We start from the raw sequence: 24465 nt of genomic DNA, 5'->3' as shown, positions 1-24465 counted from the left end.
CTCCACGCGCTTGCGCAGAGCCTCCAGGCTCTCCTCCGCTCCGCCTCTCCCTTCTCCCTCCTCCTGGCCACGCCCCTCACCCAGGCTCCGCCCCCGTCCAGACTCCGCCCCTTACGTCAGCGGAAGCGCGCTCCGCCCCCTGTGCGCGGCCTCCCACTTCCGCTTCCGGTGCGGGCAGCGCGCGGGCGCAGAGGTGGGAGGCGGCGACGAGCCGGTGAGTGCAGGCGGCGGGCCCGACCTCCTGGCCTGCGGGCGGCCGTCAGCCCAGCTGCGCCCTCGCCTCGGCCTCTCCCCGGGCTCCTGCGCGCCTCCGCTCGGCCCCGGCCCCGAGGGCCGCCCGCCCCGCTCCCCCTCCGGCCCGCCGGCCCTCAGGCGCGCCCCTGCCCCCCGCCGCAGGCCCGGACTCGCAGCGTGGGCCCCGCCGCTTGCCGCGGTCCCCGCCTCCTTGTCAAAGACGCGCCCGAACCCTCAGGCCCAGACCTGGTTCTGGGGCCCTGCCCAAGCCCCGGGCTCCGCCCCTGTCCGCAGGCCTAGCTCTTAAACCCCCCCACCCCGCCTGCCGGCTCCGCCTCGCTCGGTCTCTGCTCCCTTCCCCCTCCGGATTCCTTCTGTAGACCTCAGCCCCGTTCTGGTCTTTCTTTGCAGCACTGCCCTGTCTCCCCCTCCTCCCCGAAGCGTTGTCGTCTTCCCTCCACGCCCTTCACCTGCCCTCGGCCCTCAATGCCCCTCCTGTTTCCGTAGTCTTTCTCCTCTTCCTCCTCCTGCCTTTATCTTCATCCTCTTGCAACTCCCGCCCACCCCCACGCGTGGCCCCTGGTGGGAGCCCCTTCAGCTCTTTCCCCTCCCTTGAGCTACGGCCCCAGCAGCTTCCAGACCTTCAAACACTCGCTCCTTCCGTTCCAAAACCTTTTATCCTCCATTCCAGCTCCTTGAGCCCAAGAGCCTCCTCTCCCGGGGATGCTCCGTCCAGAATCCTCCCTGGGGGTTTTCAGAATCGGAGTTGTCCTGGATGCGCTGGAGCATCTGGCGCACCGTTCTGTAGCCTCACTTCCCATCCCCGAAGCTGGCATTTAGGATCAGCTCCGTCTCCAACTGGTTAGGTGACTTTGGTTCTGCCCAGATGCTTTTTACAGCCCATGTGACGCTCCCCTCCCCTCATCCCCCAGGTCGAGGAGGCCTCGGGCTCGGCCTCACCACGATGTGGCACGAGGCTCGGAAGCATGAGCGGAAGCTTCGAGGCATGATGGTGGACTACAAGAAGAGGGCAGAGCGGAGGCGGGAGTACTACGAAAAGATCGTGAGTGCCCGGCCTTTAATCCGGGTCGGGAGCTCCCCTGAGGGTGGGTCCCCGGTCATCCTGGTAAAATTTGGGCCGGGAAATACGTCAGAACAAGAGCCCAGATTCCTCGGGAGAATACGTATTCATTTCTCGAGGATAATCACGGGTTAAACCCGAGGCGTTCTGTTTATTACAGCCTCCTGTGTTTGCTGTGGCCTCACAGTGCAGAGCTGGGGTTAGCAGGAGGGAGGGAAGTCTTTGTCACACTCAGCGCAGGCCAGACATAAGGCTGGCCTCCACAACGTGTGTCTCTTGCTTATGGCTTTGCTCACGGTGGCCAGAAGAGCCCAGCCGTTCTTGAGGTTTGGCTTGGCACCCCGTCAGTGTTCGTTATGTGAACACTGACCATTTCCTTCTCCTGTTTGACGCTTCGGTTGCTTCTGGAGAGAAGACCAAACTCCGTCCGTCCTGTAACCTAAAAGGCCCTTGGGGTCTGGCCTCTACCGGCCTCTCAGCTTCGTCCTTGGGCAGCTCCATTGTCCTCTTTGGCATCTCTGCCACCACAGGGCCTTGTGTCTGTAATGCCTCCTTTCACCTGTTTACCTCCTCCCTGTGCTTGGGACCCCAGCTTGAAGTAGTACTTGTTTATTAGGGTCAGTTCTAGATGGTGTTTACATAGACTTTCCCGTTTACTCCTGCGTCACTCTCTCAGCCTCCTCCACGTCTCCTGGCCTCCACTCCCGCCCCCTCCTATCTGCCCTCTTCACGGGGCCCAAGTGGTCTTTCTAAAGCACAAAGCTGACCTGTCCTTCCCTTGCTCAGAACTCCTCCGTGGCTCCCTAGTGCCCTTGAGAGAAAGCCTGGGCTCCTCAATACAGCCTTCAAAGCCCTGCATGGTCTGGCTTTTACAGGGGTCCAGACTCAGACCACCCTGCTCTCTATCTCTCTAGAGTGACTTTTTCTAACACAAAAGACGTACAAAAAGTGTAAGTCTACCTCCTGGAATTCTGTAGCCCTCTCCGGCCGCAGGGCCTTTGCATGAGCCCTTCCCATACTCATCAGTCAGATCTCAGTCCCCAGGGAAGTCTCCCTTCAGCCCCCATGCTCAGTTAGATGTGCCCCTGTGAATGGCTGCCCTGGCTTCCTGTCCTTCTCCTTTGTGGAATTTAACACACACATCTCTGTAAGACTGGGGACTAAGTGTGTTTGGGTCACGTTTGCATCCCAAGCTTGGGCCCAACAAATGTGGTTTGAAAGAATTGATGAATAGAATAGTATTAACAATAGCAGTTCCACTTGAATTGATCCTCGTCAGGGAGCAGGCTATGTGAGAAAAGCTTTCGATGTGTGGTTTCTTTGAGTCCCTGCAGTCTCCCAGCAGACAGATGCTGCTCCTACCCTAGAAGAAGAATCTCTGAGAGCTTGTCCCTTCTCGTGTCACCCAGGAAGGGACCGCGGGGCTGGAGGGAGGGCGTGTCTCTGGTGGCGCTAGAATAACTGTCCCCTGACCACAGAGGCAGGGCTCAGGTCTGTGTTGGTCGTCGTTGAGCCCCCAGCAGTGGGCCAGGAACACAGTCAGTGCTCAGGAACGAGGGGCTGCCTTTTATGAAGGGCCCGTGGGTGCTGGACCCAGTGCCCACAGCTTTGGTACGTTCTTTCTAGTCCTTTCAGCAGGGCTGAGGGGTTGGTGCTGATCCATGTGTTAGAGGTGATGCTGATAATCGTGGCTGAAGCCGTGAGCATTTGTGTGTTAACCACTGTGCTAAGCCCTGGACAGGCGTCCCCGTTTCGTCACATCCTCACCCCAGCTGAGGAGGTGGTTCCTGCTATCTCCATTTTACAGATGAGCAAACTGAGGCTCAGAGGGTCCTGGCCTACAGTCACCTAACGAGAGGGCGGAGCTGGCATTCAAACCCACACTCTCTGACCCTTGCCCTCTCTTAGCTCTTCACCTGGGCTTTCCACTGCAGAAATAGAAGTTCAGAAAGGTGCAGCAACTTGTCCAAGGTGGCACAGCCAGCGGGCACAATACCAAAACGGGTAGGTCCTTAGAGTTTTGTTCATAGGGCTCTGGGCTCAGATTCCAGCTCTTGCACTTACATACAGTGTGAGCTTGGGCGAGCGACTGTCTCCCTGAGCCTGGTTTCCTCTTGTGCACGTCAAGGGATGTAGCATGTGGAAGGGTTTGCTTGTGAATAACAGACCTGAAACATCAGTGGCTTAAACAAAAGAGAAATTTATTTCCTCTTGACATGAAAGGCCAGACGTGGTCAGTTTTGCTCGGGGACCATTTTGTTGTTGAGCTGCACGTGGCTTCTCTTCCCGGTGTTGTCTCCAGGTCTGAGAGGGCTGCTCAAGCTCTGGCCTCATGTCTTCATGCCATCCAGCAGGGAGGAAGAAGGGACGGGAAAGGGGCCGAAGTACTCATGCCAGTTGTTAAAGTTTCTAGATGTTTGCGCCTGACGCTTCCACTCACATCCCACTGGTCAGAAAGTGGCCCCCGGTCACATGCAGCTGCAAGGAAGGCTGAGAGGCGTGGACTGTGTTCTGCGTGGCCTGTGCTGGATGCAGTAGGAGTCCTGTTGCTACCAAAGGAGGGGGATGGATGTGGGTTGCCAGTTAATGGTCTGCCGCAAATGGTGGGGGATAGGAACCCCTCCCTCACGGGGCTGTTGAACGTTGAGTGAGATGGCGCACGGCGACCACTGAGCATTGGCCCGCCCGGGGTCCCTTGCTCAGTCAGTGCCAGCTCTTGCTGTTACTGAAGTTACTCCAAGTTAGAGCTGGAATTTTCATCCAGGTAGAGGAGAGAAGGCTGGAGTTGGGGTCTCTCAGAAGGCCTGGGACCCCAGGCTCTCGTCTTTGTTAGTGGGGGAGCTCCCTGAGCTTTATTTTCCCTTTGGGGACAGTGCTGATGGCCAGCTGCTCTCACTGGGTGATGGGGAAGGGCTTCAAGGACAAGAACCAGTGTCTGTGGGGTGCTTTGTGGCGCAGGCCTGTACAAGCAGCCGTTGTCCCCGAACGTGAACGTGATCAGCATTCAGATCTGAGCTGCCAAGCCGTGGACAGCGGCTGGGCATGGCTGGTGGCCACTTTCTTGTGAGGAGGGGGTCGGGCTGCAAACACGCGTCTCTCCTCTTATTCTTGGGCCGAGAGAGGAGGCCGTGGGGCGAGTGTTGAGGCTGAGGTCCATGTGGCAGGCCAGAGGGCTGCGGCCACACAGAGCCGGCTTCTGTGCTCCTCCTTGGTCCTTGGTGCCTGCTCTCTCTCCATGGCCGACCCAGTTCTGTATTGCTCCTGTCCTTGTCAACGTTCTTCTTTCATCCCTGTTGATGTGAAAGTGGCAAATAGGTTAAGTCACTTCAGGCGTTTCCTCCTCCAGGAGGCCCCAGGCTGAGACGGGCGTCCCCCTCTTCACACGGGACTGTGAGCCGTGAGGGCTGGGCTGTCTCAGTCACTGCCACGGTCCTAGCACAGGCCCTGGCACACAGAGGTGCCTGCTTAACAGTTGACTGAAGGAATGAAAGACTCTGTGAACTCTTCTCACCCCATCCGGCCTTGGAGGCAGAGTAGTCCTCTGGTTAAGAATGGATTTTGGGTGCGGGCCGGCCCGGTGGCACACTGGTTAAGTTCGCACGTTCCGCTTCTTGGCGGCCTTGGGTTCGCCAGTTCGGATCCCAGGTGCGGACATGGCACCACTTGGCAAGCCATGCTGTGGTAGACGTCCCACATATAAAGTAGAGGAAGATGGGCACGGATGTTAACTCAGGGCCAGTCTTCCTCAGCAAAAAGAGGTGAGGACTGGCAGTAGTTAGCTCAGGGCTGATCTTCCTCAAAAAAAAAAAAAGAATGGATTTTGGATCTTGGAGAGATATTTGTACACCCATGTTCGTTGCAGTATGATTCACAGTAGCTGAGATGTGGAAATAGATTAAACGTCCATGGACTGATGAATGGACTAAGAAAACGTGGTGTGTCCATCCAGTGGAATGAAATTCAGCCTTAAAAGGGAGGGAAATCCTGTCACATGCTGCAGCCAGGAGGCAGGGTGAGGAGATTGTGCCAGAGAGACAAGCCAGTCACAGAAAGACACATTCTGCAGGGTTCCAGGTGTATGAGATATCTAAAGTCGTCAAGCCCTTAGAAGCAGAAAATAGAATGGTGGTCGCCAGGGGCTGGGGGAGGAAAAGGGAGTTGTTGTGCAGTGGGTGTAGAGCTTGAGTTTAGCAAGCTGAAAGAGCTCTAGAGATCTGTTGCATGACAAGGTGCTTCTAGTTAAAGCTACTATATATACACTTAGAAGTGGTGAAGGGGGCCTGGCCCTGTGGCCGAGTGGTTACGTTCGCGTGCTCTGCTGTGGTGGCCCGGGGTTTCGCTGGTTCGCATCCTGGGTGAGGACATGGCACCGCTCATCAGGCCACACTGAGGTGGCGTCCCACATGCCACAACTAGAAGGACCCACAACTACAATATACAACTATGTACTGGGAGGATTTGGGGAGAGAGAGCGGGAAGAAAAAAAAAAAGAAGATGATTGGCAACAGTTGGTAGCTCAGGTGCCAATCTTTTGGGAGGGGGGTGGGGTAAGTGGTGAAGGGCCGGCCCGGTGGCAGAGCCGTTAAGTTCGCATGTCCCACTTTGGCAGCCCAGGGTGTGCTGGTTCGGATCCCAGGCATGGACCTAGCACCGTTCATCAAGCCATGCTGTGCCAGCATCCCACATAGAAAGTAGAGGAAGATGGGCACGGGTGTTAGCTTAGGGCCAGGCTTCCTGAAAAAACCCAAGTGGTGAAGATGGTAACTTTTATGTTTTTTACCACAATAAAAAAAAATTACTCTTAAAAAAAAGAGTGGAGTTTGGAGTCAGGCCCATTTGGGTTCTCAACCTGGTTCTTGTATTCTGGTGTGGTCTCAAGCAAGTGGGCCTCAGCCCTCTGTGCCTGTCCCTCCTCTGGAGCGGGCCACTAAGAGCAGCGCCTGTCCCCCGCGGCCGAGAAGCCTGAGCAAGGAAGCACACGGAAACACGCTGTGGGGCGCCCTGCTTTCGATCTGGTCCGTGGGCCGCTCCAGAGTCTCGGCGCAGGGCCAGGCCCCCGGGCTCGGGTCTGCACTCCCAGCCCAGCGCTGTTTGCTTTCTGTGGGCCGGCGCGGCTGGCGGCCTTCCATGCGGGCCAAAGTCCGTCCTGCAGACGCCATCCCCGAGGCTTGGCTGTGGAGCTGGCATCTGACCTCCCGCAGCCTCGGGACTGTGAGGGGCCCTCCCGGGGCTGAGGGAGCTGGGAGACCTGAGAGGACGGACGCAGGGAGCCGGTGAGGTACAGGGCGCGGACTTGGGCTCCAGCAGCACCGCCCTGCCACACCCTGTGGTCTTGGGCTCCTCCACCCTCATCTTCTTCAGGGGAGAGGAGCAAGACGCTGGCTGGCGCCTGGCACATAGCGGGCGCAGGCTGGACAGTGGCCCCACCTTGGCTGTGGTCGGTGGCTGGTACAGCTGCCTATCTGCTGGCTGGGGCTTGGGGTGGATGATGGGGACAGTGAGGAGGTGGTCACCTTGGAAACCTGTAGTTTCCTGATGGTTTTCCCTGTGGGGGCTCAGTCTCCTCATGTGCCAGTGAGGATTCCTTCTCTCTCTTCTCCAGTCAGTTTTCTGAGTGCCCTCCTGCTGCAGGCCACGCCTGTTCTAGGCGCGGGGGTCACCACGGGGAACAGAGCAGAGATCCCTGCCTCGTGGAAGTTACGTTCTGGTGTAGGAGACAGGTGATCAGTGGCTGTGAGGTGCTCTGTGGAAAACAGGCACGAAAAGGAGCGAGAGTAAACGAGGGGTGGTCGGGGAGCTACTGAGGTAGAGTTGACAAGGAAGGCTTCTGGAAGAAGGTCTGAAATGTATGAGGGGCACCCGTGCGCAGGAGCCATGCAGGCCTTGGGAGAGCGCGCACAGAGGTGCTGAGCGGAGCGTGGGACGTGCCCGGCGTCTTCAGGGAGTGGCGGGGGTCACTGGCTGCCTGGAGCAGGGCAGGGGGAGATCGCAGACAGGGATGCGGCCCCACAGGCTGTGGCAGGACAGCCCAGCCGCTGTGGGGGGAATGGACTGGGTCGGGGGTGGGAAGGGCAGCAGGGAGCTGAGACAGGTGCTGAGTGTCCGGGGAGAGGAGATGTTGCCTGGCCCAGGGGCAGACTCTGGGGCCGTGTTGCCAGAGCCTGGCCAGGATGTCGTGGGTGGCACCAGCAGCCCGCCCCGTGGCTCTTGCGGGTTCCCTGACGTGGCACGCAGCTGGAGCTCGGCCAGGGCCCCGCGCGCGGGAAGCCCAGCGGCGGGAGCCGCTGCTTGCAGATCTTACCCTTTCCTGGTGCGGTTCCGGTGACCGGGAATTGTGGCACCCGTATGCGTGAGGGCTCAGGCCTGGGGGGGCGTGGACTTGGGACATCCGTCTCCATCTCCATACCCTTTATTTTTTTAAATGGCTTTAGTGAGATATAATTTACATACCGTACAATTCAGTGGCTCTCAGTAGTTTCACAGGGTTATACAACCGTCACCACGTTCTAATTTTAGAAGATTTCCATGACCCCAAAAAGAAACCCTGTACCCATTAGCAGTCAGTCCCTGGCTCTCCCTCCCCCCTTCTCAGCCCTGGGTAGCCACTCATCTCCTTTCCGTCGCCATGGATTTCCCTCTGCTGGACCCTTCACAAAAATGGGATCATACACCGTGTGGCCTTTGTGACTGGCTTCTTTCACCTGGCATTGTGTTCTCAGGGTCCATCCCGGTCGTGGCCTGGGTCAGCGCTCCAGTCCTTTTTTTTTTTTTTTAAATATTTTTATGATTTTTTTTTTTTTTTTGAGGAAGATTAGCCCTGAGCTAACATCTGCCACCAATCCTCCTCTTTTCTTTGCTGAGGAAGACTGACCCTGAGCTAACATCCATTCCCATCTTCCTCTACTTTATACGTGGGACGTCTCCCACAGCATAGCTTGCCAAGTGATGCCATGTCCGCACCCGGGATCCGAACCGGCGAACCCCAGGCCGCCAAAGCAGAACATGCAAACTTAACCGCCGCGCCACTGGGCCGGCCCCTCCATTCCTTTTTATTGCCAAACATTCTCCGTTGTCTGGGAGCACCATGTTTTGACCCTCCGTCTTCCATCATCGGGCGTCTGGACCGTTTCCGCCTGCGGGCTGTTCTGCATAGTGCTGCTATGAACACTGGTGCACGGGTGTCTAGCGTCTGTGTTCAGTTCTGTCGGGGAGTCACCTAGGAGCGGAGTTCTGGGACGTGTGGCAATGCTTTGTTGAACTTTTTGAAGAACCTCATTCCTCCCCGTTCTTGTCAGTGCTGGGTGCCGTCTGGCCTCTCACTCTTAGCCATTCTGGTGAGTGTGCAGTGGTGTCTGCTGGTTCGGGCAGGCCTTTCTCGGAGGAGCAGGGACACTGATCACCTCTCCATGTGCTCCTGTGGGCCTCGTGTCTTAGAGCCGGGTCCTGGCGGAAGTGTTCACCCCTGGCTGCGGAGGCGTGGCCCTGGGGTGGGCTGGGGTGAAGAGCTGGGGATGCTATTTTAGTGGGGGAGGTGTCGGCGCTGGCTGTTCACGACGCTGGGCCAGAGCTCAGAGCCTTCTGCCACTGCTTTGGAGGAAGCCCTTCCCCTGCCCCTAGAGGTTAGGTGGTCCCTGTTAGTACCGCCACCCCGTGCGTGTCAGCTTACCTCTGAAGTATGGCCCGCTTGACGTCAGAGGTGATCTCGCTGCTAGGCTTGGGTTTATGGGGGGGAGGCAGGGTCTGGGGCTCGGTTGCGTGGTGACCTCTGTGCTGTCCGTCCCTGCAGAAGAAGGACCCGGCCCAGTTCCTGCAGGTGCACGGCCGAGCTTGCAAGGTGCACCTGGACTCCGCAGTCGCCCTGGCCGCCGAGAGCCCTGTTAACATGTAAGACTGAGCGGGGGGGCAGGGGAGTGTCTGTGACTGAGGGCTGGGTGTCAGAAGGGACCTGGGGTGTGGACAGACTTTGGGGCACTCAGGCAGGGAAGAGTTGGCCTGTATGGGAACGTGACAGTCACCGGCTAAGGAGAGCTGGCAGGGGTTGAGATGGAGGCCCCAAGGGGCAGTGGTGGTGGGAGGACTCAGAGGGGGGTGGGCAGGGCCGGAGCCCGAGGCCCAGACGAAGCAGGGAGTAGGTTGCCAGAGGGGATGTTTCCGGGTGACAGGCTTTGCAAGTGGCCCCTAGGACCTGCTTCACGTTCCCCACTCTTGCTTCGTTCTGAGAAGTAAGGCCTGAGTGTCCCCAGGGCAGTATTCAGGCCAGGAGCCTGAATGTGGATTCAGAGGGCTTAATACGTTAAAGGATGGAGAGGTGGGGTGAGGGTGGGGCCCTGGCAGGGGGCCAGAGGGGGCTGAGGGCCAGGCCCCTGAGCTCGAGGTGGCAGGGAATGGGCACTTTGTGTCCTGGGCAGCGGGGACCCTAAGCTCTTGCTGCCCTGCTCCCCACTTCAGGATGCCCTGGCAGGGGGACACCAACAACATGATCGACCGCTTCGACGTCCGCGCCCACCTGGACCACATCCCTGACTACACCCCGCCGCTGCTCACCACCATGTAAGCCGCTGCCCCCGGGCTTGCCAGGCAGGGCATCCGCCCCAGCAGCGCCTCTTCCTTCCCAGGCCCTTACCTGCCTGGCCCCCCGGCAAGGAAGGAGGCATGCAAGGGCAGTCCCCGCCCCCAGGCCTGAGCCAGCTCCCTCCTCCTGCTTCCTGCTGGCATGGGTGGGAACTCCCCTCTTCCTCTGATCTCAAGGCCTCGCCCTCCCCCAAAGCTCCCCGGAACAGGAGTCGGACGAACGGAAATGTAACTACGAGCGCTACCGCGGCCTGGTGCAGAACGACTTCGCTGGCAGTGAGTGCTCCTGGGTGGGAGGAGCGGCTGTGGGGTCCCTGGAGGCCTAAAGACCAGACGAGTTTGGGAAGGAAAGTGGTATCCCACTGCTTTCTCTGAGGGGGCCCTGGGTCGGTCCCAGCTCTGTCACGGCCTCGCCGCATCCACGTCTGTCCCTCTCGGGGTCTCCGGCCCTGGAATCATGACAGGAGCTGTCTGCTGAACTGGCTGGTCTTGCCAGGGCCACTTCCACAGCCCGTGCCCTCTGACTCGATGGGCTTTTTTCCTGAAAAGTCAGGGAAAATAGCAAGATCACGCTTTTTTTCCTCTGTATATTTTCCCCTGCCTGCATGGGTCAGAATGTCAGCCCTAAAGAGGAAATTTTATTAGACAGAGTGTGACAATTTGCCAAGCGTTTGTATACGTCCAGGATTTTTCTCCACACCGTCACCACTGCCACTTCACAAATGGGAAAACGGGCTCAGAGAGACCTTCCCCACTCTGGGCTGGCCCAGGGGGCGCTTGGACCCCCACAGACTTGGGCTTTTTTTGTCTGTATTACCTCATTACATCTGCACAACCATGTAGCAAGGTAGGGGTGGTGATACCCCATTTTACAGATGAGGACATCAAGGCTCAGGGTTTGAGGGGAACGCTGTGTCCCCAATCACTGCTACCTCCCAACGATGGCTCCGGACTCCGGCTCACCTCCTGGGAATGAGTTTGAGACTACCCCCCAGGGCTTCCCTGCACAGTCAAGGGGAGGGTGGGCCGCGCCCGAGCCCCTCAGCCTGGTGGGTCCCCATCCCCTTCTGGAGAAGGGTGGTGGTGATGGTGTCTGTCCCTCGGGGTGGTGGTGAGGGTTCTGTGAGGGCTGCAGAATGCCTCAACACCCAACCCACACAGTCGGCCTCCCTAGGGGTCACTATTCCCACGTTTCTTTGATTCTAAGATAGGCGTTTCGGCATCTCTAAAGTCAGAGATGGCCATCATTCATCCCCACAATTCCTGAGCACCTGTGGCGTGTCAGGCACTATTCTGGGATCAGGGGTCTGGGGAGGAGAGGGAAATAGCCACATAGTCAGAAGCAGGGTTGGTAGGTACAAACCAAGGCGGTGTGAGGACAGGGGATGTGCTCTTCTTTGAGGTGCTTGACTGAGGCTGGGTCAGTGAAGGGCGCGTAGGAGCCCACGGTGAGGGGAGGTAGGCCGCAGGACTCCGGGCCATGAGAACAGCCCTGCTGGGGGCCGGAGAGGCAGCCTGCGTGTCTGGAGCCGGGCGAGCGAGGCGGCTTGTGTGATGGGGCAGGAGGGCCCTCTCCTCCGGCATTTGTAGCTGCGGGCCAGAACCGAGGTGGCCGTTGGAGCCTAAGGGCTGTGCTGTGTCACCTCTGGCTCCCCCAGCCCAGCCACCTCGCCTTACAGATAGAAAAGCTGAGGCCCATGGAGGGAAGGGGACTGGCCCAGGGGCCCAGAGCAAGTCAGGCGCGTGTGCCTCACTGTGGGGAGGACCAGGGTGGGCTCTGGGACGTTGCTGAGCCCCCCAAGTTGGATGTTGTGGATGAACGAGAGCCCAGGTGCCCCAACCCACTCAGTCAAAACTGAGCCACAGAGGGGCACACAGTGACGTGGCCCGCAGGGTCCAGGGCACGGCCGGCGCTCAGGATAGGTTTATAGTTCTGGAGGGTCCGGCCAAAGGCCTCCTAACCGTGATAGTAGTAGCAGCACCCAAGCACCAGGTGCTCACTCTGCGGGGGTCCCACTCCACAGAGCAGGAGACGGAGGCGTGAAGAGGTTGAGTCCCTCGACCTGAGTTTTGTGGCGCGCCGGGTTGGAGCCAGGGCCCTCCTGCGTTGCTGTGTCGCCAGCACGCACAGTCTGTGATTACCTGGAAACCCAGGACGGTCCCCGGCTGCGCTCGGCTTACACCTGCCGTCCTGTCCCCCACTGCGTTGCTGTGTCCCCCCCCCCCGAATTCCCAGTGTCCCCAGCCCCCCTGACCGCGAGCTCTTGCCTTGCCGCAGTCTCTGAGGAGCAGTGCCTGTACCAGATCTACATCGACGAGCTGTACGGAGGCCTCCAGAGACCCAGCGAGGACGAGAAGAAGAAGTGAGTCTGGGGCTGTGGTGCAGCGGGGCTGGGGGAGGCAGCAGGACCGCGTGCCCCCAGGGCATGGCCTCATCCCTCCTGTCCACCTTGGTCTCCTGGAGCCGGAGCCGGTGTTGAGCACACAGTAGGCGCTCACTTAATAAATGTTTAGAGGAGGCAGTGGTGGCCGGGGGAAGGGGTTTGCTGACAGCCCTCCAGGATGCATTTCAGCTTGCTGGGTGGTGGGTGGCGCCCTGGGGGAGCAGGCCTGGGTTTACATCCTGCCCCCGAGGCCTGCCCTCTGCACCTTGCTGTGCTCCTCTGTCAGATGAGGGACCACAGGAGATGGAGCTTGTAAAGGGCTGCTCCTGGGCCCGCGTGCACTCCGCGGCAGCTCACACTGGAGAGGGCTTCTCAAGGCTGTGTCCCTTCAGGAGTGGCTGGGGGGAGTGGCCTCCGGTGCAGGGCGACCCCCGTCTCTATCTCGGGAGAGCAGCGATGGGGCAGTCTCACTTATCTCTTCTCCACCCCTGTCTGGCCATGCGTGGTCCCCCTCTGCCTTCACACACGCTGCCCCTCCTGCCAGGGATGGCCTTCCCCTCCTCCAGGGCACTTGCCGGCCCACGTGTTCCACAGTGGTCCTGGAGCCCTGACTCCTTCCTTTTGCAGCCAAGGCTTACTCCTTTGGGATCCTAAGCACTTATTCCTTTGGTCCATGTGAAGTTTCCACGGACATGACCGGAGGCTTCTGGATGACTGATCCTTATCCATGGCCCCACTTTTAGGACAAGGCCAGCACAGGGAATGTGACTAAGTTAATTCAGCAGCAGACGTGCGCTCGGCCCTTGCTTTGTTCTGGGCAAAGCTGACTGTGTTGTTACCCAAGATAAATCTGGGCCCCGCCTCTCGGGGCTCATGGTCTGGTTGTAGGGGAGACGGACCTGTCTCCAACAGTAATGACCCAACATGGGTGGGGTTGAGGGGCCAGGATGCTGCTTGACCCCACCTCAGGGAGGACTTCCTAGGAGATGGGACATTGGAGCTGGACCCTGGAGGAAGAGGGAGGAGCCAGTGGAGGAGGCGCAGAGGCTTCCAGGCTGGAGGAGAGAATGTGGGAGGGCCTGGAGGCGAGGGCGTGCTGCCCTGCAGCTCCAGAAGCCCATGTGCAGGGGGCTCAGTGTGCGGGCCCTCGACCTGGCCTGCGTCCCACCCGGTCCTTCTTCTCCCCTGGGCGCTGCCCTGGCTCATGGGCTTCCCTGTCACAGGCTGGCGGAGAAGAAGGCATCCATTGGCTACACGTATGAGGACAGCACGGTGGCCGAGGTAGAGAAGGCAGCGGAGAAGCCAGAGGAGGAGGAGTCACCGGCCGAGGAGGAGAGCAACTCGGACGAAGATGAGGTCATCCCCGACATCGGTGGGGTCCCCTCTCTGCCCTCCCCCCCCCGCAGTCCCTGGGCATCGTTTTGTGTCTCGTCCCTCCCCCTCTGTGGGACGCCGCGTGCTTATGAGCCCCGTCTCTCCCACCCCTGCCCCGGGGCGCTCCAGCCCCCTGCCGTCCTCCCTGTCTCCCTCTCGTGCTCCTCTGCTCCCGGCCTCCCTCTGTCCCTCTCCTTTCTCACTTCTAGGACAGTGCTTTTACGATACTGTCCCCAGCTAGGTTCTGGCTCCATGCTCTTCTGCCTCTGCCTCTCCTCCTCCTCTCTTCTCTGAGCCTTCATCCAGTTACGGCGCCGCCCTCATCGCCCACCCACCCTAAACCCTCCCTGGATCTCCATTGACCACACCAGCCGGTTCCTCATTCATGCCTGTGTGGAGCATCCATCCACTTAGCCGTCATGCGTCCTGCCCCCAGACTCCTGTGTCCACGCGCCCTGCCCTCCTCCCGCCCTGGATCTACATCCTTCCACTCTGTCCACCCCCGCTCACTCCACTCTCACATCACTCCTCCACACACCTTGCTCGCCCACCCCGCCGCCGCTCACCGGCCCCTCATCATTACCCCACACACACAGCCCCCACCGTTGGTTGTGCTCACCTCTGGCCAAGCCCTGTGCCGGCCTCAGGATGCCGAGATGAGGCAACTCGTTCCTCCTGCAGAGGCCTCCATCCTGGTGGGCGCCCCCACCTCAGTGCCCGGGGCACCGCCCCTTCTCCCCTGTCCTCTTGCTCGGCTTTGGCCCCTGACAGCCTTTCTCTTGGTGCAGACGTGGAGGTGGACGTGGACGAACTGAACCAGGAGCAGGTGGCCGACCTCAACAAACAGGCCACGACCTATGGCATGGCCGACGGCGACTTCGTCAGGTGAGGCCTGCTGGCCAGCACCCCTCCCCGCCCTGTGGGCCTGGCGTCTCTGTCCTTCCCCCCAGTGCTGACGGCCACCCTGCTCCCAAGCACTTGTGTGCCGGACCCTGTGCCGAGGGTTTCGCGCACACAGCTGCCCCAGCTCACTGGGGGGTACTCGTGAGCCAGCCTCACCTATGTACAAACAGGTGCCCCGGCTCCGTGTGGCCTGTGGGCTGTGACCGCTGGAAGCCCCCGGTGCCTGGGCTGGTGGCAGCGCCCTCTGGTGGAGAGGCTTCCTGTGCTGGCTGGCTCCCTCTGGTTGCTGGTTGAGCCTCTGCCTCGTGTCACACCCCGTGCAGAGCACATGGAATAGCTCCAGTTAACAGGCATTGAGTCAGAATCTGGCTAACCCCAAGTCTGAACCAGCAACCCCTGCCCAGAGCCCTGTGGCTCCTGCCCCGCTCAGGAGCAGCCAGCGTCCTCGCCCTGGCCGCAGGGTTCGGCCGTCTGGTCCTCTGCCCTTCTGCCCCCACCCAGCCTCCGCGGCCTCCTTACGCCTCAAGTGCCCGCTGCCCCGTCCGGCCTCTGGGCCCCTCTGTGTGCCGTGGGCCCAGCGCCGTCTGTGCAGCTTACTCCCGGGGTGTCTCCTCAGCTGTCACCTGCTCTTTGCGGCCTCCCTGACCTCGCTGTGGACAGCGCAGCAGCCTCTGCCTGTTCCTGGCACTCCCTCCCCCTTCCGTGACTTGTTCTCCCGTCATGTTTCCCCCGTCTAACATACCACGTGTTACGGTCCCTTGTCATTGTCCGTCTGCTCCCACGACAGCGAGGGCTTTTTTTTTTTTTCCGATACTGAGTCCCTGATATCTGAAATAGCACCTGGCACGCAGTAGGTGATGCATAACAGTGCCGAATGGTTGAGAGACCCCAGGGTGGCATGAGGTCCCTCACCGCCTGCAACGACCCTGCCTGTGGCCTGCCCCCTCCTCCTTCGTGACCCTCATCCCCCCGTAGGATGCTCCGGAAAGACAAGGAGGAGGCGGAAGCCATCAAACACGCCAAGGCCCTGGAGGAGGAGAAGGCCATGTACTCGGTGAGGGCTGAGCCCGGCTGGGCGGGGGCCGGCGGGCCTTAGAGAGGACGCGCCCCTCACAGCCTGTCCCCACCCTCTCCAGGGCCGGCGCTCCCGGCGCCAGCGGAGGGAGTTCCGGGAGAAGCGGCTGAGGGGCCGCAAGATCAGCCCACCCAGGTAGGTGGGCCTGCCCTGTGCGCACGTGCCTGCTCAGTCTTTCAGGCTCTGGTTCAGGGCGCTGGGGCTCAGGAAGGTTCTTCGGGGCCGGGCTCTCGGCTTTCAGGGAGAGTCCTCCTGGCGGGGCAGTGAACAAGGAAGGTTTAGACGGGGAGCAGCCAGGAGCGGGATGTGGACACCCTGTCCTGCCAGCCACTCCCACACCTTGCTGCACTCGGGCCCTGGCTGGGCTCCCGGGAGCCAGTGCGGGCGGCATGGGGGCTGGCAAAGTGGAGGGCAGTGGCGAGGGGCATGGGCCTGGCCCTGGACTCCGACCTGGTTCTGCTGCTGGGTCGCTTCCTGGATGTCAGAGTTTGGGCAAGTGAGGTCCTCTCGAGCTTCAGCTTCCTCCTTTGGCAAAGAGGCACCATCCCCTCCCAGGAGAGGGGCTGTGTAGTGTCCCCAGCCTGGGCCTGGGCACATTTGAGGGGTGGTCTGCTGCGGGGTGGAGAGCGGCTTCCGGGAGAGCCTGCCCAGCCTCTGAGGCTGGCGGCCCCATGCAAACCCATGCCTCTCTTTGCCATGTTTCTCTGTTCGGGTGGAGTAGTTGAGGGTCGCCATGAGGCTTAAGCAACCTGTTGTGGGTTCAGGGTTTGGTATGGGGTCTGGAAAACGTTCCTTACAGAGTCGCACTGATTCTCATCGTCGTCCTCATCACTGTAGAGGCACGACTCAGTGTAGTGCATAAGAACATGGGTTCAGGGCCACGTGGCCTGGGTCAGAATGCCGGCTGCTGCATTTATGAGCTCTGTGACCCTGGGCAAGTGTATTCACTTCTCTGGGCCTCAGTTTGCTCACCTGTGAAGAGCAAGTAATCCTAGCCCCCACGTCACAGAGTGGCTCTGAAGAGCAGTTGAGTTCATCCAAGTCCAGTGCTTGGCGTCTGGCACGTAGTAAGCTTCTCAGACATGTTAGCTCCTCTGGTTTCATCCTCATCATCCTGTGGAATCTGGGACCCAGTTAGCAGACGCGGAGGTGTGGACCGGGAGGAGGGATGCTTCCAGAGGGGGGTCTGGAGGCCAGGCGGACTGAGGCTGCTGAGGTCCTTGTCGCTCAGGGTCAGGACGGGTCTGGGACGTGGTTGGTGGGGTGGGGCCGAGGTCCAGGCTGTGGACAGATCAGGGGCGAGGTCAGCAGTGGGCTCAAGGCAGGCCCATCACTTGGCCGGCAGCTGCTCCTCTCCGGGCCCTGGGCCTGGCCTTGGGTGCCCAGCTTGGGGGGCTAGGCCCGGTTCATGCCCGCCCAGATCTCAAGGCCCTCCTTGTTCCGTTTTCCTCTCCATAGCTACGCCCGCCGAGACAGCCCCACCTACGACCCCTATAAGCGGTGAGTTCCGGGACCCGGGCGCCCACCAGTAAACCCCCGATGGAGGGGCGGGGGTCACCCTTAGGCCTCCCTGAGAGCTCCGTCCAGGTGGTGTGCTCTGGGCTCTTACACCCAGGTCAGCTGTGGATCTGAAATGCGTTCCTGTTTTCCAGAATGTCAGCCTCTGTTCCCAGTCCATTTTCCCTTTAAACAGGAGCCGCCTTTAATTTTTTGACTTAAACGTAATGCGTTCTTGTGTTAAAAATGCCAAACGTGGCAGAAAGGCGTGACCTTGAAAGCAAAAGTCTGCTTAATGTGGACTCCCGGAAACAACAGGCACGGAATGGCCCTGCCACATACTGTGTGTCACCTGCGTGTGGGGGCAGTTGACACAGGGCGTGGAGGGGGCAGGCCTCAGTTCCCCTGCCGAATGGGCTGGAAGGGCCGGCACCTCAGGGCTCCTGGGGGATGGGTGGGGTGAGGCCTGTCCCCTTTGGGTGGGACGTCTGGCCCAGGTTAGTGCTCAGGACATGGGATCTGTGAGGGGCACTGGGGCTTTGGTTTACAAAAAGGGGGTTGTGCCACACTCTATGCTTTAGAACTTGCTTCCCCCCAACTTGGACATATATATTGAGGAGATCTTTCCACATTAAGTGCATCGATCTGCTCGTCCCTTTGTAACAGCCCCGTGGAATCAGTAGTTTCCTGTCACTCCCGTGCCTGGTTACTTTGAACGGACTCACCGTCACGAATCGGACTGTCATGTCGCTGGGTGTCTGTCTGCCCTTGGGCTCTGTCGATGGTGCTGTTGCTCGGGCCCACGCTGTTCCATGTGTCGCTCTGCAGTGCTCACGGTCCTCTGAGACAGGCCCGAGGAGCCTGGCGGCTGAGCCCCCTCCTCCCCACTCTGCAGGTCACCCTCGGAGTCCAGCTCTGAGTCCCGCTCCCGCTCCCGCTCCCCCACCCCGGGCCGCGAGGAGAAGATCACCTTCATCACCAGTTTTGGGGGCAGCGACGAGGAGGCCGCCGCAGCTGCGGCTGCAGCAGCCGCATCAGGGGCCGCCCCAGGGAAGCCCCCCGCACCCCCCCAGCCCGGCGGCCCCGCACCGGGACGCAATGCCGGCGCCCGGTCGGTAACGCTCACGCTGCCCGCCCTAGGCCCTGGCCACCGTGGGGGGGGACCCGGGGCAGCGGGGGGCCACAGTCCAGGCGGGTGCTGACTGGCCCCCCGTGCCCCGCCTGCAGCCGCCGCTCCTCCTCTTCCTCCTCCTCCTCCTCCTCCGCCTCGAGGACCTCCAGCTCGCGCTCCAGTTCCCGCTCCAGCTCCCGCTCGCGCCGTGGCGGGGGCTACTACCGCTCTGGCCGCCACGCCCGCTCCCGCTCACGCTCCTGGTCCCGCTCCCGCTCCCGCTCCCGGCGCTATTCCCGGTCCCGCAGCCGTGGCCGGCGGCACTCCGCTGGGGGCTCCCGGGATGGACACCGCTACTCCCGCTCGCCCGCCCGGCGGGGGGGGTACGGGCCCCGGCGCAGAAGCAGGTGTGTGTGGCTGGGCGTGTGGCGGGGGGTGGGGGACCTGGGCCTCCCAGGATGGTGGGCGGGCCCCAGCTCAGCAGGACCAGGCTCCAGAGGAGAGCGGGCCACTGCCCTGTGACAGGAAGCGCCAGGCTGGCAGGAAAGGCATGCCCCCTTGCGGGCGCTCCGGATATGTGACAATAGGGCACAGTGCCCTTCCCGGGGACATGGGGCAGGGACAGAGTGCACTTCTCCCTGGGAAGCCCAGGCTGAGGGGCTGGAGGTTCACAGACGCTCCAGGTGGCCTGTGGTTTGCAGCAGGCACTGGTCCGCAGGGCTAGGGCGCTCCGTGGGGAGATGGTCCCGTGCATGCACGCGTGGGTGGGGAGGGGCCGGGAAAGTGAAGGCTGTCCTTTGCAGAGGAGGCAGGGTTTGACGTGAGTGCTGCAGACAGGCAGGAAATAAAGCATCCAGGGCCTGGGACATCCTTCCCGGCCTTGTCCCCAGGGGCCAGGGCTGCTTATGGGAATGCAGCAAAGACCGCAGTCGACTGCCTGGGTGTCGTTCTGGTCTTGCTGGCGAACCTTCGGGGCCTCGTTCGTTCGCCTGTAGAATAGAGGCAGCATCCTCTTCGTTGGGTGGTTGTAGAAGTTGACTAGTAATCCATGTGAGTCCTTAGCGCAGGGCCCCCACTTGGTAAGTGCTGTGTGGTCGTCAACATCATTGCCTGTGTTGGTCGCTGCCTGGATCCCGTCAGCTACCCACGGGGTCTGGCAGGTAAAACAGAGGGCCCAGGTGGGCCCTGGGGAGCTGCGGAGCACACGATGGGGTCAGTGGCCACTTGGTGGCAGGCCCAGTGTTGCCCAATCTTCTGGTTTCTCAAGAGAAGTTGAGAGTCTGGATTTTTTGATTTTTTTTTATTCTTTTTCCTTTTTCTCCCCAAAGCCCCCCGGTATATAGTTGTATATTCTTCGTTGTGGGTCCTTCTAGTTGTGGCATGTGGGACGCTGCCTCAGCGTGGTTTGATGAGCAGTGCCATGTCCGCGCCCAGGATTCGAACCAACGAAACACTGGGCCGCCTGCAGCGGAGCGCGCGAACTTAACCACTCGGCCACGGGGCCAGCCCCGAGAGTCTGGATTTTTAAAGGACAGCTCTTGTTTTCTCAATTTTGCCGACAAGTTTGGGTTTTGTAAAAACCCAGGACAGGCCCGACAGGATCAGTGTGTGGCCTGGATTTGGCTTCCAGGCCCTGTAGCCTCACCCAGGGTGATGACAGAAGAAAGGCTGGGGGAAGGGGCAGCCTGGTCACATCCTGAATGTTGGCCTGAGGGTGAGCCCTTGCTGAGGAGCCCCCTGGGTCCTGAGCAGAGAGATGAGGGGGCTGCGCATCCCAGGCTGGGCCGGGTGGGTCTCTGCTGCAGACAGGTGGGGAGAGGGGCCAGGGGGTGGTCCCCACTGGTGTCGATACCCTGGGCCCCTGCGCTGTGAGGAGGTGGTGAGGGTGTAGATGACGTCACACCTGGGTGTCCGGAGCTGGACACAGGATGTCAAGGGGGAGCTGACTAGCCGGGTCCCGTCCTCGCAGAGGTCACCGCCCAGGGAAGGGGGTGAATGGGTGTCTGGTGAGTGAGAAGTCAAGAGCCATCTTAGGGCGGTTAGGGTATCCAGAGAGGGGTCTCTCTTGAGAGACTGAGCCAGGTCAGGGAGCAGCTCAGGGCATTCCTGGGACAGAGTGGCAGGAGAGAAGTGGAGTCATCCCGGGACCCACCACAGCACCTTGCAGGAGGACTGCAGATTCCGAGCCAGGGCGAGGGGTGCGTGGACGAGGTCCCTGTAGCCTCACAGCCCCCTCCTGTCCCACTGCGTCCCCAGGAGCCGCTCCCGCTCAGGGGACCGGTACCGGCGGGGCGGCCGTGGCCCCCGGCACCACAGCAGCAGCCGCAGCCGCAGCAGCTGGTCCCTCAGCCCGTCTCGTAGTCGCAGCCTGACTCGGAGCCGCAGCCCCAGCCAGAGCCGCAGCCGCAGCCAGAGCCGCAGCCGCAGCCGCAGCCAGAGTCACTCGCCATCACCCCCAAGGGAGAAGCCGACCAGGCCGGCGGCGTCCCCTGCTGTGGGCGAGAAGCTGAAAAAGTGAGTGGGGGCAGGGCCGGGGGAGAGGGGTGCCAGCCTCAGGTGGGGAGGGCGACGCCACAGTTCTCTTTTCGAAGGGGCTTGATCCTGCCCTGAGAGTCTGGGGGAGTTTGGGGGACATGGCCTTGCCTCGGATGTGGGTCAGAGAGGGGCGTAGCCCTGTCCTGAGGGATCCGAAAGGACCTGTCTCTCCCTGGGGTGTCTGAGGCCCGTGGCCTGGCTCTGTGGTCCGAGGGCAGTGCAGGGGGTCACAGTGGCAGCTGTCCTTTCCTCCTCCCAGGACCGAACCTGCCGCTGGTAAAGAGACAGGAGCTGCCAAAGTCAGTAAGAATTTGGAACTCGCCCGTCTAACTCCCGCCAGCAGCAGTGCCCGAGAGCTGGGCCCGGTGGGCCTGCGGGGGCCGGGCGGGCCGGGAGACCCAGCCCCGGGCGTCGGGGGGCTGGGAGGGCTCTGCCCCCGTGAGATCCGTGTCCCCCTCCCCTCCTCATTCCGCCGGGGCTCCGGCTGTCCCTGGGCCTCCCAGCCCCCTGTGGCAGGTGTCCACCGCCTGCCCCTCCTTCCACGTTCCCCCGCAAGTCCCAGGCTCTTGGACGAGGTGGGTCGTGGGAGCTCCGGGACACCCACCCGCTCTCCCGCCTCTTCTCCCCCTTCCCCAGCCCAAGCTGACGCCGCAGGAGAAGCTGAAGCTGAGGATGCAGAAGGCGCTGAACAGGCAGTGTATGTGCCCCTCTCTGTCCCCGTCTTCCCGGCTCCTCTCTCCAGCCTGGCCCTGGGAGGCCTCCCCTTTCCTGGACAGGGAGGCACTTGGGGAGGAGCGGTGCGCGCCCCCTCTGCGGCCACGTGCTGAGGGCCTTGGTCATCTGGTCGGCCTCTCTGAGTTCAGCTTCTGCGTCTGGGAAGGGGGTCTTGAGAGCACCCCTCAGCCGCCGTGTCCCTCCCTCCCCACAGTCAAGGCGGATAAGAAGGCGGCGCAGGAGAAGATGATACAGCAGGAGCATGAGCGCCAGGTAGGGATGGGGTAAGGGTGGGGCTCCGTCCGGGGCGCCCTGCCGGCTGCCTTCACAGCCCTCCGTGTGTCTGCATCTCTGTCTGTCTGTGCCGCAGGAGCGGGAAGACGAGCTTCGCGCCATGGCCCGCAAGATCCGGATGAAGTAAGACCGTCCCCTGCTCGCTCCCTGTATCGGGCCACAGCCGCCTGTTTCAGGGCTGCCCGCCGCTCATGGCCCAGCTCCTAGTTAGAGCCTGCCCGAGTGTGGGTGGATGCAAGCAAAGCCTTGTGTCCCTGTGCCTGTCCCTCAGCCTGCCTCATCCCTCACCCCCGGCTCCTCTAGCCACTGCGACCTCCACCGCTCCTGCAGCCTCTGGCGTGCGTTGCCTTTGCTGTTCTCCTGGCCCAGCACGCTCTTCCCGGGACCCACCAGGCCACTCCCTCGCTTCATTGGGAGGCCCTCCCTGGCCTTCTTGTCTAGAGAAGCGTGCCGAACAAACGCTCCCTTCTCCAGCCCCGTTCCGCTGTCATCATGGCACTGACACCACCCCCCCCCAGCAGCTGGCCTTGTCTGTTGTTTACTCATTCACCGTTAGCGTCCCCACTGAGCCGGCAGGGCTGGCTGCTGGCCGCCCGCTCGCCGTGTGCTGAGCCCAGGGAACGCTGAGGCGGTGCCCCGTGAATGTTGTGGAGCGACTGAACTTGCACAGCCGCTGGCGGGCTCTGGCTCAGCACCGGGGGCAGGGCTTCCCTCTGCTCCCCTCTGCTTCTCTTCCCCTCTCACTCTCCAGAGCAGAGTGGCTCGGAGCCTGGTCACATGGACTTGGGGTCCCAGGCCAGCTCTGCCCTTCTCTGTGTGGCTCTGGAGCAGGCACTGGCCCTCTCGGTGCCAACCTCACGGGGTAGCTTGGGGATTAGTGCCTTTGGGGCCTCAGCCCACCCGGGGCCCGTGGGCGGGCCTGGAGTCCATGGTCCCCACTGTTGGCAAGGAGGGGAGTCTGGCAGTGACCAGGCCATGTCGCCTGTTACTCATTTCTGGTTCCACCCTGTACTTGTGGGTCCTTGGACAAGCAGCTTAACCTCTCCGAATCGGGACTCCTTCCTCTGTGAGACAGAGGTAATAAGGCGCCCGCCTCTGCGGGATCCTGCTGTAAGGCTCCCAGCGGGGGCCTGGCGTCCGGATGCGGGAAGCTTGATCAGCTAGCGCTGCTGCTGGTAGTTGCTGCTATTTATTGCCCCGTGCTTCCACCAGGAGACGGAGGCGGAGTGCCCGGGGACTCCGCGTGGCTGTCAGTCTGACCGGCTCTGGTGCCGCCTCTGGCCCCCCAGCGGTGGGCCTTTCTTCTGCCTGAGCCTCACGTTGCACATCTGCTCCATGGGACACAACACTGTCCCACCTCACAGGCTCACTGGGAGCATTCGGCGAGATCAGGGCTGGCACGGAGCAGGCGCCCCATAAACCTTGCTCTTGGGGTAGCAAATAGGGTCATTGTGACGAAGGCCAATTAAGCCCTTAGCGTGTAAGTCCTTGTGCTCTAGTGTGTCAGGAAGCGAGTGAGCCGGCCAGCACCCTCTCTGCGCCCCGTGCCCTCCCTTCCAGGGTGGCCGGCAGCAACACCGCCCCGTGGTCTGCTCTGCTCTCCCCCGGGGCCTAGAGCTGAGGCTCCCCCTCACCCCCACCCCTGCAGGGAGCGGGAACGCCGAGAGAAGGAGAGGGAAGAATGGGAGCGCCAGTACAGCAGGCAGAGCCGCTCGCCGTCCCCCCGATACAGTGAGTGTCCCCGTCCTCCCTGTGCGCGCACTGCGGCAATGAGGAGAGATGCGTTCCCGGGGCATCGTGCGGCTCAGGGCACGGGCCGCAGTCCGGGCGGTGGACTGGAAGCACCTGTGCGGCCTCAGCCATCGACCCACCAGCAGCCCCGCCCTGGTGCCCACTCCTGTCCCTGGCCTTCGCCGAATCCTCATCCTCTCCTCCCTTTCTAGGTCGCGAGTACAGCTCTTCCCGAAGGTAAGCAAGCCACCCAGCCCCCTGGGAAGGCAGTCGCCCTTTGGCGGGAGGTCACAGCCCAGATTCCTTTGTCACCACCCTGCCCCCCTCCAGGTGTAGGGGCTGCCTCCTCCCTTGATCACTGAAGCCCCCGTGACCCTGAAGCGTGCTGGTGCGTGTGTGCGCACAGGGCAGGGCTCCCTGCCCAACCTCAGGGGTCCCTCTGCTTTTTCTCTCCAGGCGCTCAAGGTCCCGATCCCGGAGCCCCCATTACCGGCATTAGACAGAAGCGCGGGCGCCGGGGGCTGAGGGGTGGGGCGAGGGCTCAAGAGTGAGGCTGCTGGTTCTCTCATGAAATAAAATCACGTTATTTAATGCCCTTCCTGTGGCCTCAGTTTCGTCTGTGGGGCGGGCGCAGGGCTCCCAGGCCCCTGCCCAGCAGCAGCAGGGCCAGCGGGGAGGGAGCGCACCCCGTGGGGGTGTCTGAACGGCAGCTCCCTGTTCATCAGAACTGCTCCTGCTGCGGCCCCGTGAGGGCAGGGGCGCGATCCAGCCTGTGGAGGACAGGCCAGGACTTTGCCCAGGGGCCTCCGGTGACAGGTCCAGGCCTCTCCCTGCCCTCGCTCGGCCCCTGCCCTAGCCTCGCCCACTCCGGAAACCGGGAGCACGGCTTTCTGTGCCAGTCCCGCTGCGCCCCGGGCACTGGGGGCTGGCCTTTCCCCTCACCCCCATTCCAAACCGGTCT

At 61.5% G+C, this 24465-nt stretch overlaps 1 protein-coding gene across 6 annotated transcripts; it reads left to right on the top strand.

The window, feature by feature from the left end:
* Positions 1-162: 162 nt before the first annotated feature.
* CLASRP (CLK4 associating serine/arginine rich protein) lies at positions 163-24099 on the top strand. Of its 6 annotated transcripts, XM_046683317.1 has the most exons (21): positions 163-214; positions 1167-1297; positions 9102-9199; positions 9764-9865; positions 10083-10162; positions 12165-12249; positions 13494-13642; positions 14433-14529; positions 15523-15601; positions 15684-15757; positions 17081-17122; positions 18015-18230; positions 18347-18637; positions 20487-20744; positions 21025-21064; positions 21402-21462; positions 21694-21752; positions 21850-21896; positions 23422-23504; positions 23717-23741; positions 23961-24099. In XM_046683317.1, the coding sequence occupies exons 2-21, from the start codon at positions 1199-1201 to the stop codon at positions 24001-24003; spliced, it is 2028 nt and encodes a 675-aa protein (XP_046539273.1). In that variant the 5' UTR covers positions 163-214; positions 1167-1198; the 3' UTR covers positions 24004-24099. The 6 variants fall into 6 exon arrangements, 2 of the variants coding, with proteins under 2 accessions (XP_046539273.1, XP_046539272.1); XR_006891653.1 differs by lacking the exons at positions 23717-23741; positions 23961-24099 and having other exon boundaries at positions 21025-21068; XR_006891650.1 differs by lacking the exons at positions 23717-23741; positions 23961-24099 and having other exon boundaries at positions 21025-21462.
* Positions 24100-24465: the final 366 nt, after the last annotated feature.

This window comes from Equus quagga, chromosome 13, assembly GCF_021613505.1.
Source record: "Equus quagga isolate Etosha38 chromosome 13, UCLA_HA_Equagga_1.0, whole genome shotgun sequence".
In the NCBI taxonomy this organism is placed as follows: domain Eukaryota; kingdom Metazoa; phylum Chordata; class Mammalia; order Perissodactyla; family Equidae; genus Equus; species Equus quagga.
Note: the sequence above shows the minus strand (reverse complement) of the source record. Positions and strands in the feature narration are given on the sequence as shown.